This window comes from Carlito syrichta, unplaced genomic scaffold (assembly GCF_000164805.1).
Source record: "Carlito syrichta isolate Samal-C Ts95f unplaced genomic scaffold, Tarsius_syrichta-2.0.1 Scaffold303145, whole genome shotgun sequence".
Taxonomy (NCBI): Eukaryota; Metazoa; Chordata; class Mammalia; order Primates; family Tarsiidae; genus Carlito; species Carlito syrichta.
The window spans coordinates 54,956-73,825 of record NW_007247241.1 but is presented as its reverse complement, the minus strand read 5'-3'; the positions used below and the strand labels follow the sequence as shown (position 1 = coordinate 73,825).

At 42.2% G+C, this 18,870-nt stretch overlaps 1 protein-coding gene across 2 annotated transcripts in view; it reads right to left on the bottom strand.

The window, feature by feature from the left end:
- SMAD9 (SMAD family member 9) overlaps positions 1–18,870 on the bottom strand; it is a 37,364-nt gene that overhangs the window by 11,762 nt on the left and 6,732 nt on the right. The window contains exons 2-4 of one of the 2 annotated variants that reach the window (XM_008057868.1): positions 17,406–17,663; positions 12,285–12,395; positions 10,474–10,695 (exon numbers count right to left, since the gene is read on the bottom strand). In XM_008057868.1, the coding sequence (XP_008056059.1) occupies positions 10,474–10,695; positions 12,285–12,395; positions 17,406–17,663 (591 nt within the window). The remainder of the gene's footprint in view (positions 1–10,473; positions 10,696–12,284; positions 12,396–17,405; positions 17,664–18,870) is intronic. The other variant, XM_008057869.1, reaches the window with a different exon arrangement.

The following is an 18,870-nucleotide window of genomic DNA, read 5'->3' as shown; positions in this document are numbered from 1 at the left end:
TAGGCTTGCGCTACCATGCCTGGCCTTTTTCCAACTTTTAATGGGAAAAAAATGTCTCCAGCACTAGAATGCAGCATCACTGCAATCACTAAGCTGTTAAAAGGTGTTCGTAGAAACGACCCAGAACACACACATTTTGGCTCGCCTCAAAACAAAAATGCAAAAATTTACAAGAATAGAACTTATAGGGCTCCAGACCCTCTCAGATCCTGGTCTGTGTAACTAAATGTAGAAAACATTACTGATGTAGCTGACCAGAGTTTGTCAGGTTCTAAGTAGCATTTGAGACAATTATGCATTATATGTGACAACCTCCCACCATATTTATTATTCCCTTTTCCCATCTCCTTTCCCTTAATAAAATTTTAGAAGAGAACAATTTTGATTATTATATGTTCCAACCACATCACGCTGATGAAGCTGACCCAGAGTCAAGAGATCAAGCACAGCTCTGGATACTCAGGCCAAGGTTTTCTTGTCAAGATCCATATCAGCCTGGCTCCCCTTCCTTTTCCCTCAGCCTTCCTCTCCCTTCTTTTTCTTATCTCCATTACTCACTCTCTTGCACAGCCTCAGACCTGACCCCCATGACCCAGGCAGTGGTACTGATGAAGCAGAAGGATGGTCTTCACTGGCTGGAATAGTGACTGGCTGTTCCACAGTGGTGGAGGCCAGACAAGGGCAAAAAGCAAGCACTGCCTCCTCCAACAATCCCTGTAGGTTGTGGGAAGCCTGCCTCTGGGATGCCAGAGGCTTTTTAAAAGAGGTTTTTCAAAAAAGCTGCAGTGGAGCTGTAAGGGTTTAGTAGGTGGTTGAATTGAATGATCTTCAAATATATGATCCTTCTAAAACCTATGACATAGAATAGATAAGATTTTTGCTATCCGACTCTGGTCTTTATTTAGGGGGTGGCTTTCAATTCTGTTAAATTCTTATGTGCAACTACAGCCCACTTTGGCAGAGTTACCAAAGCAGAGAAGAGCTTGGGCAGGTAGGCAAGATGGTTCAACATCCTGAGAGAAGAGGATGTAGAGCCAAGGAATGAGCTCATCATGCCGGCTCTGAACAGAGAGGGCGGAACCTGACCCCAAGGTGAAGGAGACCAAGTTTTGGCAAGAGACAGCAGCATCTAAAGAAGAGTCAAGTATCAAATGACTTTATTTTCACCTATTTGGTGAATAGTGGCTTTAAACCATATATATGAGATTCAAGACCACCATAGAGTAGAACAATGGTTCTAAAACTTTAGCTTGCACCAGAACCACTTGGAGGGTTTACTAGCACAACCACTGCTTCATTGGGCCTGGGCTGAAGCCTGATAATTCACATTTCTACCAAGTTTTCCAGGTGAGGCTGATGCTGCCTCACCTTACCATACTTTGGGAATCACTGGATTAAAAGCTCAGGTTATGTTTACAAACTAGCCCCAGAAATTGGAAGGGTTGGCTTTTCAAGTGAGTGATACTTGGCAACTATTTTCAGACAAGAAACACAGAATTCATTATTCCATTGTGTGCGTGAATCCTAGCAGAAGTCTCGTGTGTGTGTGTGTGTGTGTGTGTGTGTGTGTGTGTTTTTAGCTGGAGTCGCACTCCATTGCCCAGACTGGAGTGCAGTGGCACGCTTACCGACACCCCGGAATCGACTTGCTGGGCTCAGGCAATCCTTCCACCTCAGTCTTCCAAGGAGCTGGAACTACAGGTGTGCGCTACTATGCCCGGCTAATTATTGGTTTATTGTAGAGACGAGGTCTCACCATGTTGCCCTGGCTGGTCACAAAACTGTGGGTTCAGGCAGTCCTCTCGCCTCAGTCTCCCAAAGTGCTGGGATTACAGGCTTGAGCCACCGTCTCTTGTGTTTTGTCTATTTCAGCATTCCACTCACTGTGGACTCTCCATTTTCTGTGACATTCCTTTAAAGTGGTACAGGCTACATTATGACAGTTCTGTATGAAATGCTTAAAAGGGACAGTGTAGCTATTATTGTGGCAATAAAATATGCCATTAAAATGTTAATTATTATCATTGAGAAGTTTTAGAAGTGGAAAACAAAGCTATTGTTAAAATTTTGTAACTTGTCCTAACTCCTAGGAATAAGGATAAATGCCACACGGGAAGTATTACCTGAGATCTTAAAGAGAACCCAGGCAAGGCGGCCCTGGGGCAAGCTCTGCCCATACCTCGGTCTCCACTTCCACTTGGGCTGTGTCTTTCAGTGTCTGAGCTTTCCGTTGGTGTTTCACTGTTTAGGAGATCCGGGAGTTTGGAGACCCGTGTTTTGGTTAATTAGAACCAGAGGCACTTTGGCTTTGATTTAGGTCTGCTGGTTTGGAATGCAAGGGTGTCTCCTTTTAACCCTATTCTATCATCTTTCATGACAAGAAATGATTGGAGAAAGACTGGGAAGGGGGTAGGTGAAGTGGGTTGGTGAGAGCCTGCCAATCCTTAAGTGGAAGGAAGTGCACAGGAGATCCCCTTTGACCGGGAGAGAGGCGAAAAGACCACCATAAAAGGCAGAGCACATTAGGCCACCACCCTGCACAGAGGACGCTGATGCTGCTCCACTCGCCTTAGGATAAAACAAAACCTCCCAGCACATGCTTGAAAGCCTTCTCTTGAGTCTGTAACTGATCTTCTTTCCTTGCCTTGGTTGCCTTCTCTTTTGCACAGCTATTTTAAGATCTGGCTGATTCTCAGCATCACCTGAAGCTTTCAGAAATTACAGATTTCTGGGCATAGTAATGGTATTTTAAAAAAATTTCTTGCTTAGATGTATACTCAAGTAGGCGGGAGAAAGGATATGAAGGCTGAGATTTGTCTTAAAATATCCTAGCAACAATATCGTGGCGAGATAGATGAGAAACAACAGCACAGAATGTGAATTCTTATTGAAGCTGGAGATGGTAATATGAAGACTTAATACCCTCCTCTCTCTACTTTTGTGTATATTTGTAATTTCTCACAATACAAATGATTATAATCAGAATAATATAAAAGTACTGATTTTCAGATCCACACCAGGGCCTAGGACAGAGGACAGAGGTAGGCATCCACAGAACTGTGCCTACAGTTGTGTACTGCACAGCTTCAAAGTTTGCCTCCTTGTCTTCCAAACTGCATAAAATCATTACAAAATTTTTCCAGTCGATGGCAGTAATTTCTCTTGAATAAAGAAAACCTTTTCCTATTTCAGCCTGTAGGCTGGTTGCAAGTCTGGTCCTCCAAATTTGTACTTAAAAAGACTAAGTCTCTCCAGACAACATGATGAGCAAGAGATTTGGGTCCAACTGCACTACATTGAATGTCCTATCACTGCCACTCACCCGCACAGCCACTCTGCCTGGGCTGGGCTGTGGTGTGTCGCCCTCCCTCACCACTGCCACAGCTTCCACCCTTCCACCCATGCCTTCCCCATCTTCACATGAGCAAGAAAACCCATTGTAGATGATTTAGAAAAAACAGACACAGAAAATAAAAATCAGCCACACATCCACAGTCCATAAATAACCAAAGCTAACATCTGTTATAAATCTTTGTCTTTTATGTGCATTTTTTTTTTTTGAGTTAGAGTCTCACTCTGTCACCCAGGCTGGAGTACAGTAGCACACTCACGGCCACCCCAGCGTCGACCTGCTGGGCTCCAGCCATCTGTCCGCCTCAGCCTTCCAAGTAGCCGGAACTACAGGCATGCGCTCCCGTGCCCAGCTAATTTTTGATTTATTGTAGAGATGAACCTCGCCAGGTTGCCTGGGCTGGTCACGAACACGTGGACTCAGGTAATCCACTCGCCTTGGCCTCCCAAAGTGCTGGGAATACAGGCTGAGCCACCGAGCCCGGCCTATGTGCATTTTTAAGAACAAAATTGAAATCTTACTCTACAGGATGTTTTAGAGATTTTTTTTTCCAGCTAGTAATATAATCTGAACATTTTCTTAGGATGTTAAATATTTTGCAACATCAAATTTAATGAGTGTGACTTAGTGTGACATCCTATGTTAAAATATCTTTTAGGATATGCTTTTTAAAAGATGAGACACCTTATACATGTTCACAGGCAAAATGAAAGGGGTCTCTTGAGACAGGGAAACTAAGTTCATTGGGAAGGGAAGCAATCCAAATTGTGCAGACCCTCTTTCCAAGGAACTAACCGACCAAATTCTTATATCAGGATCACTTCTTTCATAAGATAGGAAGAATGACTACAATTTACAGAACATGAGACATGCCAGAAAATAAGAATGCATAAAAAGGTACAATATCTAATTCCAAAAACAATTCACCGATTTGAAATATTGATAGTATTTTCTGGATGCTCTTGGTTTTCCTCAGGAAGTCCAATAACTGGGATTAATGTCTCAGGAATTGCCATAATTATCTACTTTTTATCCAATGAAGGAAAAAACAGATGTCAGGCAGGACAAGTACAACATGTCCATGCCTGCCAAAGAGAAAAACGAATCTGTCTTGCCAAAGTGTCATTTCATACCAAGAGCCTGACCTGGGCTCATTATGAGGGGTTTCCAGAGCTAACTTAAGTTGTATCAGAAATCATAAGTGCTTAGAAATGTTGTACAATTGATTATGATTATATTAAGTCACATTTCTAAGAAATACAATCCTACCTCAAGGGCTACGATCATGCAGTCAACTCACAGCCATGGTTTGCGTAATTATTTGGAAATCTAGGCCATCTTAAAAGCAACTCTAAAAAGGCAGGCAAGCATTATCCTCCAATGATCTAGGTCAGCTATTGCATCATTCCCAAATCATCAGGAACTAGCCCTTTGATTTATTTGGTGTAGTCAAGGGTCAGTGTTACATGTCAGAGGTTCATTGTCTTTTCTCTGCAAAGATCCTTGGAATCTTCCATGGAGGTACTCAAGGCTCTGTGCAATTCTCAGTGCAGTACTCCCCTTCTAGCACGATGTTTTTTATAAGGAAGAAAGAGAATTTACCTTTAAAAGTCAATCACTGTAAAATCTCAGCACTTTATTGCTAACTGGGTCTTCTTTCAACATTGCAGTTGATTCTGACATAAAAGGGCTGCAGCATATGATAGGTATTTTCATTTCACATCGAAAGAGTCGGTTCTACAAACAATGCACTACGAGGGGTGCCAAGATAAAAGGGCAGGAGGCTGTCTCCTCTGGCCTGAGATTGATTCAGGGGTGCGAATTCCCGGAATCACTAGTGTGAGCATGTGTAAGCTACTGAACTTTCTGTGCTTCAGTTGTCTCACCTATAAAATAGGGCTAATAAAGCCTAGCTTTTAGAGTTATTATAAGGATTAGAAATAATACATGTAAGTGCATGCCAGGGAGCCTCACACATATCAAGTGATCGGTGGAGTAGCTATCATATCGAGGCAGGGAGCCCTACCCCCAAGCCTAATAAGATGAAGCCCTTCCCAGGATAGAGAAGGGGCCCTCTTAGTACAGTACGATAAACGCCTTCCCAAAATAATGAGTCCTTCTAGCACCATAAGATAAAAACTTTCTTGGAATATTCATGCTAAAAAGGTATGTAGCCCCCAATCTGTAGTGTGCATGTATAACTTCGCTGCAACTCTGAGCTGTGAAATACCCAATTAAAATATATGTTACTACTATGTAGGCCTTATTGGGGAGACAAAGAAGCTAAAAATGTATAAAAGGCAATGCCCCCCTGCGTTCAGGGCTCAGCTTTTAGATGTAAATCTGCTGACTGCTTCCTGGCCTTGGTATCCTGTCTCTCTCTGTAAAATCCTACCACAATATCATTGCCAAAATCATCTGTACTGTTATTTAGCATGTCACTGGAGAGAGTTCAAGTGGTTTGCCTGGTTTCCAAGGAGGAATGTTGGTAGATCCCACATTAGAATGCTGAGGTCCAGGTTGCTCAAGGTACTGTCTCTGACACTTCTGTGGTAGCTTTTGGTGTGCTAGTGCCCACTTGTTAGTGGCTATTTAAAGCGCTTTGGTAGTGAAGGCAGAGTCACAGGTTCAATCCCTTTGCACCAGTTATCTGTTGCATGGGTACAATAAATGCCTTGTACCAGTCCCACTGCCTCATGGTGCATCCCACTAGTTGGAAAGCAGGGTGAATCAGCACACACCCTCCTCACCAGAGAAAACGCAACTCAAAGTGCTTGCACTACTGACAGGGTGGTAACTCGCCCTTCCTTCAACAGGACCAGCCATCTTAGCTAATTTTAAGTCACAAGGCGCACAATCAAGAAGTGGCCTCAAAGCTGTTAACTACTGAGAGGGAGAATGGCTCGTCACTAACTATAATTAAAAGAATTATTTTGGTAGATATCTTCCACCCTTGTTTTCCATAGTCTAATTAATCTTAGTAGAGCAGCCAGGCTGGGGGGGCGGTCCTTTTCAAGTGTAAACTGAAATCACATAAATGCCTCAACCTAAATCTATCTTCCCATTTCCTGCAGGGCTCCAGTGACCTGGTCCTGTCCCCTCACTCTGCTCCACACACACTGGCCTCCTTGCTGTTTCTTACAACATGCCAGGCAATCTCAGGACCCTCACACTTGCTTTTTCCTTTGCTTGGAAGGCTTTTTCCCCAAATGTCCACATTACCAGTAACCTCTCTAGCTCTCTGCTCAAATGTCGCCCTCTAGGAAGGCCTTCTCTGCTTTGTTTTTCTCTATTGGACATACCATATAGAGTATTTCTTGCCCGTCTTTTCCCTACTAGCATGTAATACATGAAGACAGAGGATATTGTCTTTTTTTCCCTGCTGCATTCCAGGTGTCTTGTCTGGCCAAGAATAGGTGCTCAGTAAATATTTGTGAGATGAACGCGTATCTCTAAAATGTGTCTCTATTGATTAACTTTGCAGAGCAAGTTAGTTCATTTGCCACCCTAGGAGTGCATTTAACAACTAACTTATACAAGCTGGTGTTCCAGGAAGCCATGCTGCTCAGAACCAGGTAAGCCCATGGCAGCACTTGAGGGAGGTTCTCATCATCTCACAGACTGATGGCCCTTGCTTTAAAACCTTCCAAGCCAACTCTTTTCAGTCATGCTTTATGGCATAGCTTGTAACTCCCCTTCAAAAAAAAATTCTGGTTGGGCGTAGTGGATCACGTCTGTAATCCCAGCACTTTGGAGGCTGTGGCAAGAAGACTGCCTGAGCCCGGGAGTTCAAGACCAGTCTGGGCAACATGGAGAGACCTTGTCTCTAAAATAAATCAAACAGTTATCTTGGCATGATGAAGCGTGCCTATAGTTCCAGCTACTTGGAAGTTGAGGAGGAAGGATCACCTGAGCCCAGCAGGTAGAGGCTGCAATTGGCTGTGAGCGTGTCACTGTACTCCAGCCTGGGGACAGAGTGAGACTCTGACTCAAAAAAAGAATTTTTTTTTCACATTAGAGTAATTCCTAAGTAACTCTGTAGAAAAACTGACTTTGTCTTGGGAACCACATGAGAGTGAACACTAGTTAGGTGTTCCGGTTTTTGGAACAGTTTATCAGTCCTGGCTCTTGCTCGTATTGTGTCTTAGCCCTATGGATGAGCTCTCAGGCAGTAACACAGAACAGCAACCGACAGAATTTAGACATTTGTCCACTCCAAAACTCATGTCAAAATTTGATCCCCAATGTTGGAGGTGGGGACTGGTGGGAGGTGATTGGGTCATAGGGACAGATCCCTCATGTTCAGCTTGGTGCCATCCTCCAGGTAATGAGAGAGTTAACGACTCTCATTAGTTAGTTCCTGAGAGAGATCTGATGGATAAAAAGAGCCCAGCACTGACCCCACTCACTCTTGCTCCCTCTCTTACCATGTGACACGCTGGTTCCCCTTCCCCTTCTGCCATGATTGGAAGTTTCCTAAGTCCCTAATTAGAAGCAGATGCTTCTTATACAGCCTATAGAACCACGAGCCAAGTAAACCTTTCTTTATAAATTACCCTCAGATATTCCTTTATAGCAACAGAAACAGACTAACTCATCAGGGGCACCTTGAAGAAGCTACTTGCAAAAAGATTTCCAGAAGGTATTCAGCATTCCTTTATTATTTTAATCCAAATGAAACCACCTATAAAAATTAACATTGGGCCATGAAGAAAAACCTGCAGAAGAGATCTGAGCCCTGTATAAGCTGCAGTTGTGGTCAGAAATGAACAGATCTGTTACTGGCATGATTGTTTACACAGTCACATCAATAGAGAGCAATTGACTGTCCATGTCCTGACCCCTAGGGAATGGGAGAGCTGCCCATGAAGCTGATACACATAGTTTCCCTTTAACAATGAACCTAAGGCCGCACAGATCTCCTTAGTGACATCCTGAAGTTTGATCAGCCGATGACATAAACAGTTCTAATCTCCAAGAACCCTATCTTCCATATACCTTTCTCCTAAACTACCTCTATAATGGCTTATGCCCAGTAGCCAATGGTCACAGGCCTTGCTTTATAGATAGCAGTTCTTGTAAAACACAAGAATGGAGTCTGAGATGTTTTTTACTCTTATGGACCTGAGATCCCACCCAGACCCAGGACATATACCAAAGAGCTGGCTCCACCCGTCCTGTGAGCTCCCTTCCCCCAGAAGCTGATTGCCTACAAAGTCAGTTTTTGTTTTTGGATTTTGAGTCGGTGTCTCACTCACTTTGTCCCCCAGACTGAAGTGCAGTGGCAAGCTGCTCACGGCCACCACAGCCTCGACCTGCTGGGGCTCAGAAGACCCTTCTGCCTCAGCCTTCCAAATAACTGAACTACAGGTGTGCACCACCATGCCTAGCTAATTTTTTGATTTATTGTAGAGATGAGGTCTTGCCATGTTGTCCAGGCTGGTCTTGAACCCGTGGGATCAGCCAAACCTCTCGCCTCCACCTCCCAAAGGGATTACAGGCATGAGCCACCACTCTCAGCCACAAAGACAGTTTTGACACCTCATGACTTCATTCCCAAACAATCAGTAACATCTGATCCCTAGCCCCCTGACTGCCAAATTATTCCTTTAAAAACTAGCCTAAAATTCTCAGGGAGGCGAATTTGAGAAATATCTCCTTTCCTCCTTACTTAGAAGCTATGTGATATTAAACTCTTTCTCTACTATGACAGCTGCATCAGTCTCGGTTTTTCTGGGCAGCAGGCATAAGAACCTGGTCAGGCTGTAATGTTATTGTTAGATCCACTGGCACCAGCAGAAGCCTAATATGTAGACCAGTCTGTGAAATACCTCAGCAAACAGCTCCACAATATGACATCTTACAGTTCTGCCTTTAGATTACACTAAAGGGTCCTATAAAAATCATTTGAAAGTAGTCATACCTAAAAACTTGTTTATTAATTTAATCAAAGACAAAATATTATTTCCTTTGAGGAATGGCTATGTTTCCCCTTTAGGGATTCAAACTATGTTACAGGGTAAGTTTCTCTTTTCTGCCCTCCTTGTCAGGAAACCTACAGCAAAATCACCACCACAGTCACAGTGTAACCCTTGTGGATGACATATATGAATTCTTCTCCTCTCCCTAACCCTAGTTTCTGATTTTCTATTTTTCACTTGTCATTTCACTGCAATGTTTTCTTATAACCCACCTCAAAGCCCCTATGGAAAGAGTCAGAATAGAAATAAGCATAAAGTAACTGTCACCATTAAGAATCAACATAAATGAATGCATTCAACCTGTTTCTAAACAACAGCTTATAGGTTTACTATACCAGGAGACATTTAGGAGGCATGTTAGGAAGACTATTGGAATGCATTGCCAAGTGAAAACATAAATCTCCCCTGGAAATTTGAAAGAAAAGGCTCAAGGCTACCTTCCTGAGGTGGTTTCAGTGCTGGAGAGAGAAAACGTCAAATGACTCTAAAGGTTCACTCAGAAATACCAGCTATTCTGATACAAAAGAAAACAGATCCTCAACCAGGCCTCCTACTAAGTTGGGATTTGCTTCCATCACTGACACCAGTGAGATGGGCTTCAAAAGCATCACTGGTTGGAGGCCAGTGTGGCCTGTGCCCAATCAGCAGTTGTAACAACTACCCGGACCCAGGAGAATCCCAGTCACCTATCAATTGCTTCCAAACAGAAATCAGTCATTATTTCTAACTACCTAGCTTCCTGGTCACCAAGGGGAGTTTTACCTCATATAAATAATCATTCAGACAGAATTTCTCTTCTTCAGATGTTATCCTAGTCAGCTTTCATGTTTTAGGCAATTCAAAAACAGTACATTAGACTTCCATTCAATAATTCCATCCTGCTTCCATATTTCTCATCTTGCTTCTCTTCACAATATCCATACCATACTACCCCGTGGAAGGTGGCATGCTGACTTCAGAGGTAGAAAGACTAAAATCCTGAAAGCCCATGTGACTTCCCCAGTGGCAATGCCAGAACTGTCTCATGGCTTGCCAGCCCTGGGGTCTCTCCACAAGGTTACATGACCAACATATGACTTGTTTCTATTTCCACATGTCAGCTCAGAAGACTACAGAAAGTAGTGATGTATTTGCTCTTACCTTTTCCTATGTGTCTCCTGGTATTTTCTATTGTAGAGTTTCTGTTTACATTAGAAAGAAGTCCGAGACAGAATCTATTTCTGTTATTTGAAGGGTCAGTGAATCCATCTATGAGCACACTTCGGGAGGAAGCCTGGAATGTCTCCCCAACTCGGTTGTTCAGTTCATAGTAGGCAACTGAGCACCAGTGCTGGGGCTCCTCGTAACACACTGGCCGGAAGTCTAAAAGAAAACAAACCAGATAGCACATGACTACTGTCACGCCTAGGCTGCACAGCTCATGATTCCACCAGGAAACTCAGATGACCACTTTTAGCCCAGACAGTTGGCTGCAAGACCAAGTATGCAGTTTTGTAATCTTTTGTCACTATCATAGAAGTTTTCTGGGGTTGGCTCATCTGGTTATCGCACCTGAAGAGTAGAAGTGATGGTCCTTGTTCACCTTCCAGGGTTAGTGCATTTGTAAACAATCAACAGCACTGAATAGGACTTTAAATTATTTAAGAAAGAAAAATAACTTCCACAGAGAGGGGCTCACATTCTTTTTTGTACATACAGGATATCTTGTTATTTGTGGCATGAAAATATTTTAAAGAGAGTTGGAAAGTTCATTAAGAATATAGGGCCCAGGGACAAGATAACATGAACAGATCTGAAGCAAACACAGCTAAAAGGAAGCTGCCAGGTCGCCTCACCTTTATACATTAGCATGTTACTATTATTGTGCTCAACTCAATCCGTATGGCAAAAAGTATGATTTTCTAACAAACTAGGGATGTAAAATAATATTTTAGATATTATAAAAACCAAATCAACAACACTGAATCAGACTTTAAATTATTTAAGAAAGAAAAAAACTTCCACATAGAGGAGATCACATTCTCATTTGTGTACATTTAGGATATGTAGTTATGTGTGACATAAACATATTTTAAAGAGGGCTGGATATTTCATTAGGAAACCCATGAATGTTATGTTTAACCCTACGTTTTGAAGCTAAGTAACTTTCTTGTAACCAAACTTCAGAGTCATCTTACTTTGGCACCCAAACACTTTTTTCTGTCTTTCTATTGATGATACTATCTTTCTTTTTCTTGAATATCCCAGTAATTCTGGCATCTAGAGTATGTTCCTATATTTACTAAAATATAAATTTATGAAATAGATACATTTGGGAGTTATTATTTGATTTATAAAAAGTTCTTCACTTAGAAAATAATTCACTCTGGGATACTTTAAACAGTAAACTCCTACAGACTCCTACAGACTCACTCTACTCAAAATGGAGTTCATGGAACAGTGGTCTATGCATCACCCGGGAGTTTGCTAAGAATACAGATTCTTGGGATGTCCCCCAACTGAGAGTTGCACATCTACATTTATACAAGATCACCACATGGTTTATTTGAACCTTAAAATTGAGCAACACTTATCTAGCTTATTGTAAGCTGCAAATAAAATTTAGTATAAATCCTATTTATGTATATTTCTCAGAGCATCCCCCCCGCCAAATAAAAGACACCACCATAACCCTATAGAAAAAACACAAATGGAACAAAATCTCTAACTTCTTAAGTTCCTAACTCCATATTAAACATCAAGAACTATACACGTCTAAATTCTAGGTTAAAATGAAAAATTAACTTATTGTAGTAACGAGGATGATAAACAAATGCTAAAGTTAAAATGAAAAACACATGCAGAATAGCGGCCCAACACATTTCTTGTTTTGTTTTTGAGTTGTTTTGTTTTGGAGCAACAGGAAACACTCTTGGAAAATAGCTACATTGAGCTGTTCATCTGCAATTTACCTCCATTTGGTATTGATAGCACTAAATGTCTATCGGCTATGACATCTACAGGCCGGCCATTCTGGGTCCCTGGGGCTTCTGTGGCATGATAAGGCAGGGGTGGTGTGTCAACTAAAAGATATAAGCAGTAGAACAAAGGAATTGTCAAGCTGATAAACTACACAAAGACAGTTGGATTTGACATTTTTTGCCATTAAACTCCTGGACTTGGTAGACAGTGTTACTCCTACAGAGACCATATTAACGTAACAACGCTCTTCTAAGTGATAACGTGAGTGTCCTACAGAAGAAACTGGTTGTTCTGAGATTCTCACTAATGGGTCGATTGATTTTCCCTCTGACTTACAAGTTGCCATTGAGTTCAAATCACTTCGTGACAGATTTTCAGGGCTAGGAGCTGTTCTCGTTTTTCTCGATAGCAGAATAGTCTGATCTGGTTTGCAAACACAGAGAAAGCAAGACCTTTGAAATGAGCTTAATTTTCAGCTGCTATGTTGCCATGAATTGTACAATAGTCACGGGGGTGCTGTGTCCCTGAGATACTTCAAGATGCGCCCCCAAAATACAGAAGAGCTGAAACCTAATTACAACCCTGTGTCTAAGGCACGCTGAGAAGCATCCTTCTCCCCAAATATCAATTCTATGACTGGACAGTGATCATGGTTTGGCAAGTGGGATGCATTTGGGAGACAACATCTTATCAGGAAGTAATTCATAACACAGCAAAAACTACTGAGGCAGAAGAAAAACTCTTTAGGGAGGACCTCAGAACAATGGATTCCTTCAGTGTACATTTCTAATGTTAGTTCACAATGGTCTTGTTACATTAGTGGTGGGATTCAATCTGCCTTTGTTGAATTGTTCACACAAGTAGTTCTCACACTTAAGTGTGCACAAAATTGCCAGTGGAGCATGCTAAAAATGCAGATTCCAGCCGGGCTCGGTGGCTCAGCCTGTAATCCCGCGCCTTTGGGAGGCTGAGGTGAGTGAATTACCTGAGCCCGCGGGTTCGAGACCCGCCTGGGCAGTGAGACCTCATCTCTACAATAAATCAAAAAATCAGCTGGGTGTGGTGGCGCATGCCTGTAATTCCGGCTACTCGGAAGGCTGAGGCGGAAGGATCGCTGGAGCTCAGCAGGCCGAGGCTGCGGTGGCCGGGAGCGGCCACTGCACTCCAGTCTGGACGACAGAGTGAGACTCCAACTCAAAAAAAAAAAAAAATGCAGATTCCAGGTCCCACTCCTCAAAATTCCATAGATCAGGGGCTAGATGTAACTAAACAGGTTTCAACGGGCACCAATGGCAATTCTAACGCAAGGGTTCATGGACCTCACTAGGAAACCACAGGTAAGGTATTTCCTTGTGAAAATATGGACCCTAATCCTGTAAAAAAGTTAGAAAGCAAGGTAGCCCTATTGTGGGCCCTTGAGTATATGTATTTATGGCATGTTTATTCATTCATATAAATATGGGGCCAGGCACAGTGGCTGACACCTGTAATCTCAGCACTTTGGGAGGCTAAGGTGGGAAGATTGCTTGAGATTAGATGTTTGAGACCCCATTCCTACAAAAAAAATTTTTTTAATTAAGAAAGATAATAATTAGCCAGATGTAGTGGTGTGTACCTGTAGGCATGCTACTCTGGAAGATTGCTTGAGCCCAGGCTGCAATGAGCTATGATCATGCCACTGCACTCCAGCCTGGGTGACAGAGCAAGATCCAGTCTCTAATAAAATTTTTTTTAAAAGAGGGCTGCACATGGAATTACCATGTGCAGTCTAGGAGTCCCGCTCCTAGGTATATACCCAAAGGGAATGGAAGCAGGGACACAAGCAGATACTTGTATTCTAAGATTCATAGTGGTATTATTCACAATAGCCAAAAGGTGAAACAATTCAAATATCTAACAACCAATGAATGGATTTTTAAAAATGTGGTACATCCATACAGTGGAATATTGTTCAGTCAAAAAAATGAAGTACTGATACATGCTACAACATGGTTAAACTGTGAAAACATTGTGCCAAGTGAAATAAGCAGACACAAAAGGGCAGATATTATATAAAGCCTATCAGGTACCTAGAATAGGCAAATTCATTGACATAGAAAGTGGATTAGTGGTTACTAGGAACTGGGGAATGGGGGAAATGGGAATTATTGCTTAAACATTACAGAGTTTCTGTTTGGGATGATGAAAAAGTTCTGAAAATAAATAATGGTGAAAGTTGCACAACACTATGTATGCACTTAATGCCACCAGACTGTACCATTAAAATGGTTAAAATGACAAATTTTGTGTTAGATATATTTTATCACAACTTTACAAGATTAATGAAATATATGAAAAACCCTTGAATTATACACTTGAGATGGAAGAATTACATAGTGTGTGAATTATAGCTCTATAAAGCTGTAAATAATTTTAGGGGCTGAACTAGTTGATCTCAGAAGTTACTTTTGCTCTTATTTATCTATAGTTCTGTTGTTATTCAGGCCAACATTTTCCTGCTAATCAGAAAAGAATCACTTTCTTTGGAATGAAAAGGGGTATCCCTTCTGTGAGAAACCAATTAGCTTCTGCATCGTGGTTGGAATCTGTCCTTCAAGGATGGGAAGAAGAAATAGAACATGAACCAGGCTGGGCGCGGTGGCTCAAGTCTATAATCCCAGCACTTTGGGAGGCTGAGACGAGAAGATTGTTGGAGTTCAGCAGTTCAAGAGCAGCCTGGGCAACTTGGTGAGACCTCATCTCTAGAATAAATCAAAAAATCAAGCCAGGCATGGTAGTGCGCGCCTATAGTTCCAGCTACCTGGAAGGCTGGGTCCAGCAGGTTGAGGTTGCGGTGGTTTTGAGCGTGCCACTGCACTCCAGCCTGGGCAACAGAGTGAGACTCTGACTCAAAAAAAAAGAACATGAACCTCTCAGTGTAACCAGGGTGAGAATGCAAAGTCAGCACAGGACGTCTTTATATCATAGATGTGTGTTATGTAAATAGATTTAGGAACATAGTTATCCTCCTGTTCCCTTAACCATGGCTCTGCCCTCAAGTCACTTCTCTCTCCGTGTTGCGCTTCTTTCTCAGTGAACTCAGCCCCTTGCAAGTCTTCAGCCATCTGCTCCCACACTGAGTGAAGGACTACCGAACTTCCATCTCTGCGTTCACCCCACAGCAAGTCCCACTGAGTCCCCTCCACCAACTCACTGCCTTCTTTCCAACCCCACAGCCCTACTTAGTTCAAGTCCTTGTAACTACTTGCCTGAACTGCTAAAGGTTACCTACTTATGAGATTGTTCTCAACAGTTACTGCCTTGTGAAGATCAGAGACCACAATAGTCCTCTTTTCTCTGTGGAGGACACGGTCCAAGGTCCCCAGCGAATATCTGAAACCAAGAACAGTACTGAACTCTATACTATGGGTTTTTCCTTTGTACTATGTTCCTTCCTATTCATACATACCTATGATAAAGTTTAATTTGTAAATTTCAAACAATAAGAGATTAGCAACAATAACCAGTCGTAAAATAGAATAATCGTAAAAATATGGCAGTATCACTATTCTTGTGCTTTGGGGCCAATAAGTCAAATAAGGGTTATATGAACACAAGCACTGAGGTAGTGAGACCGTTGATCTGATCACAGTGATGGCTACCAAGTGACTCATGGTGGGCAACATATATAGGAAGCATATGCTGGACAAAAGGATGATTCAGATCTCAGACAGGATGGTGGGCAATTCCATCACAATATTTAGAATGGTGCACCATTTAAAACTCATGAATTGTTTATTTCTGGAATTTTCCATATATTATTTTCAGATTCTTGTTGACCAATAGGTAGCTGAAACTATGAATAAGGGGTGACAGCTGCGTTGTCTTCGTTATCACTGCACCTCTAGCACTGGCACAGTGCTGAACGCTTAGCAGGTGCTCAGTCATCACTTACTGAGTCAATAAAACCTGTCCTTATGGTGCTGAGCTCTAGTCTTATGTTCCAAACGCCTGTGTGGTCATTTGTTTACTCAATAAGCACCTGATGAGAAACCATTGCATTTCAGACTCTGTGCTGGACACTGAAAAGGGAAGACTCCCAGTTTAATGGGGGAAATAGACACACAAACAATGATATAGTGTGATAAATGTAATAGTAGATGGATATGTAAATTGCTGAGGGGGCAAAAAGAACTAAACAACTTAGAAGGCAACTCTTTCTTTATCTCCCTATACTTTATAAATTCTTTAAGGACAGGGACACTTTTTATTATCTTTTAATTCTCCTTTCAGGAATGCAAAGGCAATGCTTCCATATAGTAAGAGTTTTAATATGTATCTGTTGACTACATGAATATATGAATAAATGAGTGAGGCAGATAGTAACATCTGGCAGCAAATGTATTTATACATGCCTTTAGGAACTTGCTCCAGATAGTATTTCTCTCACACTCATAAGGTGTGTATGTATATCTTTTATTTGTTATCTCAACTTAGATCCACTTTATAGGTGTGGCAGCAAGTGCAATTATGACAGTATGCTAGAATCTCCCCTTCCCTTCCATATGCTTTTTCAACTCAGCAAACTGAAGAGCTCTATATTCAATATTCTGTCCTGGCTTCAGAATGCACAGGCTAAAGATGGGGTTTCACTCTCTGGCCCGCTCAAGCAATAGGGACATCTATTGTAGGCAGGGACTCCCTTTGATTGCTGAAAGAAACAACCAAAGAAAAGGCCTGGCACTGATCCTCCATGTTGCTTGCCCTCAGGCCAACTCTTCCTGCTTGGGTTAGAAAAATTTAATCTTACTTCTACTACCTTTAAAAAAAAATCCTTGGAAATTCTCAGGGATGCTGTTTGAAGCCATCTAGTTTCTGAGAGCTTCCAGAGCATTAGAGCCTGAAACTGGAGCAAAAACATATTGTAGCTCAGGGTACCTGTTCCAAAACAGGCAAAGTCCCGATCTTTTTAGGCATGGGCGGGGTCCAGTGACCTACAGGAAATTGCTCTTGAACCATGAGGCACTGTACAAATGTTCAGCTACAATGACTGCAATCTGATAGTCCACCATAAATAGTCATGTTGGGTCCTTTCTTCCCATATTTTCCCACAGACCGAAGCTCTTACTGACCTGAGTGTTGATAGGGACTCTCTGGCTCGGAAGGACTCCCTGGGGAGTGAGGGTAGCTGGCCATGCACGGGGACTGCGAGAACACGTGGCTGGGTGAGGGAGGGAGTGCAGAACATGGAGGCTGCTGGAAAGAGTCGGGATAGGTGGCATTGTGCGGCATGAGCGGCTCGCTGTGCAGGGAGGCGCTGCGGAACTTGGCCAGGAGGCTGAGCTGGGGGTTGTATTCACTGTGTCTTGGCACAAGCACAGGAGGCAGCACTAGGATCAGAAGGGAACAAGAGAGTCAGAATTGAACATCGCTCATTAGTACAGAATAGAGTGGACACTTGGGATTTTTAATCTGTCTATTTTTTGAAGACGAATCTGTTTTTTTTCCATTGGGAACTACCCCTCCTCTATTCTCTGTGCTCATCGTGAAACTGTCCATTATGGCCCCATCTCCTCCCACAAAGTAAGCATGCGAGTCAAGTTCAATGGACAGTTTTCTCCTTGCAACCTGACTGGTTAGCAGAAGGTCACAATTCACGGAGACATTTAAAGAAGGATCTTTCTACTGTCAGCACTCTAAAGAGACTGCCTATTCACTCCTGCCTTGGAAATGACCAGAACTGTCCTAATACTTGGCCGCCTGGAGACCTGATTGTTTGCATCTTGCCTTAACTCTGCCAAATAAGCCTTTTTTTTTTTTAAAGGCAAAATTGGTTTCTATTGCTTGTAATGAAACCCTAAGTGATGCCCAGAATATTTTTCCTTCCAAGACCGTGTTGAATTATTTAGATGGTCAGACTCAATTTCAGGCTCAGTAGTGCTGCTGAAATAAAAAACATTCTATTTGTCCTTACTTGAAAAACATTAAAGACGAATAATTAAAAGCTATGAAGTAAAATACAAATGGTGAATTATAGTAAAAGATAAGCAGCAATAAGAAAATCTATATACTAAATTTGCTCATTTTAGTATGTTGCCTCTGAGTTCCATTCTTTGAAGAATGTGAGTGTTACTGATTCTGATTCTATACAAAATTTAGGATGGATTCAAATTCTCAAGGGCAAGCTTCACCCAGGTACTCACAGCTCCTATGGACTCCTAGAAGGTTACAACGCCTAGCATAAAGGAGCTACAACTTAAATGAAGGGCCACCTGGGATCAACATAAGTTCTAGAAAGAGAAGCAGACAACCGAGGGGGGAAGTGATCAAAGAAGAAACAGAAGAAAACTTCTGAGAGATCAAAAGGACCTATGTCTTCATTGTGAAAAGAGTCACAGAATGTACAGAGTGTTCATGAAAAAAAAAACCAGACCTAGTCATTCCATCTTCAATTTTAAACATCAAATGATAAATGGAATATTCTAAAAGCTCCCAAGCCGGGCTCGGTGGCTCAGCCTGTAATCCCGCGTCTTTGGGAGGCTGAGGTGAGTGGATTGCCTGAGCCCGCGGGTTCGAGACCCGCCTGGGCAGCGAGAC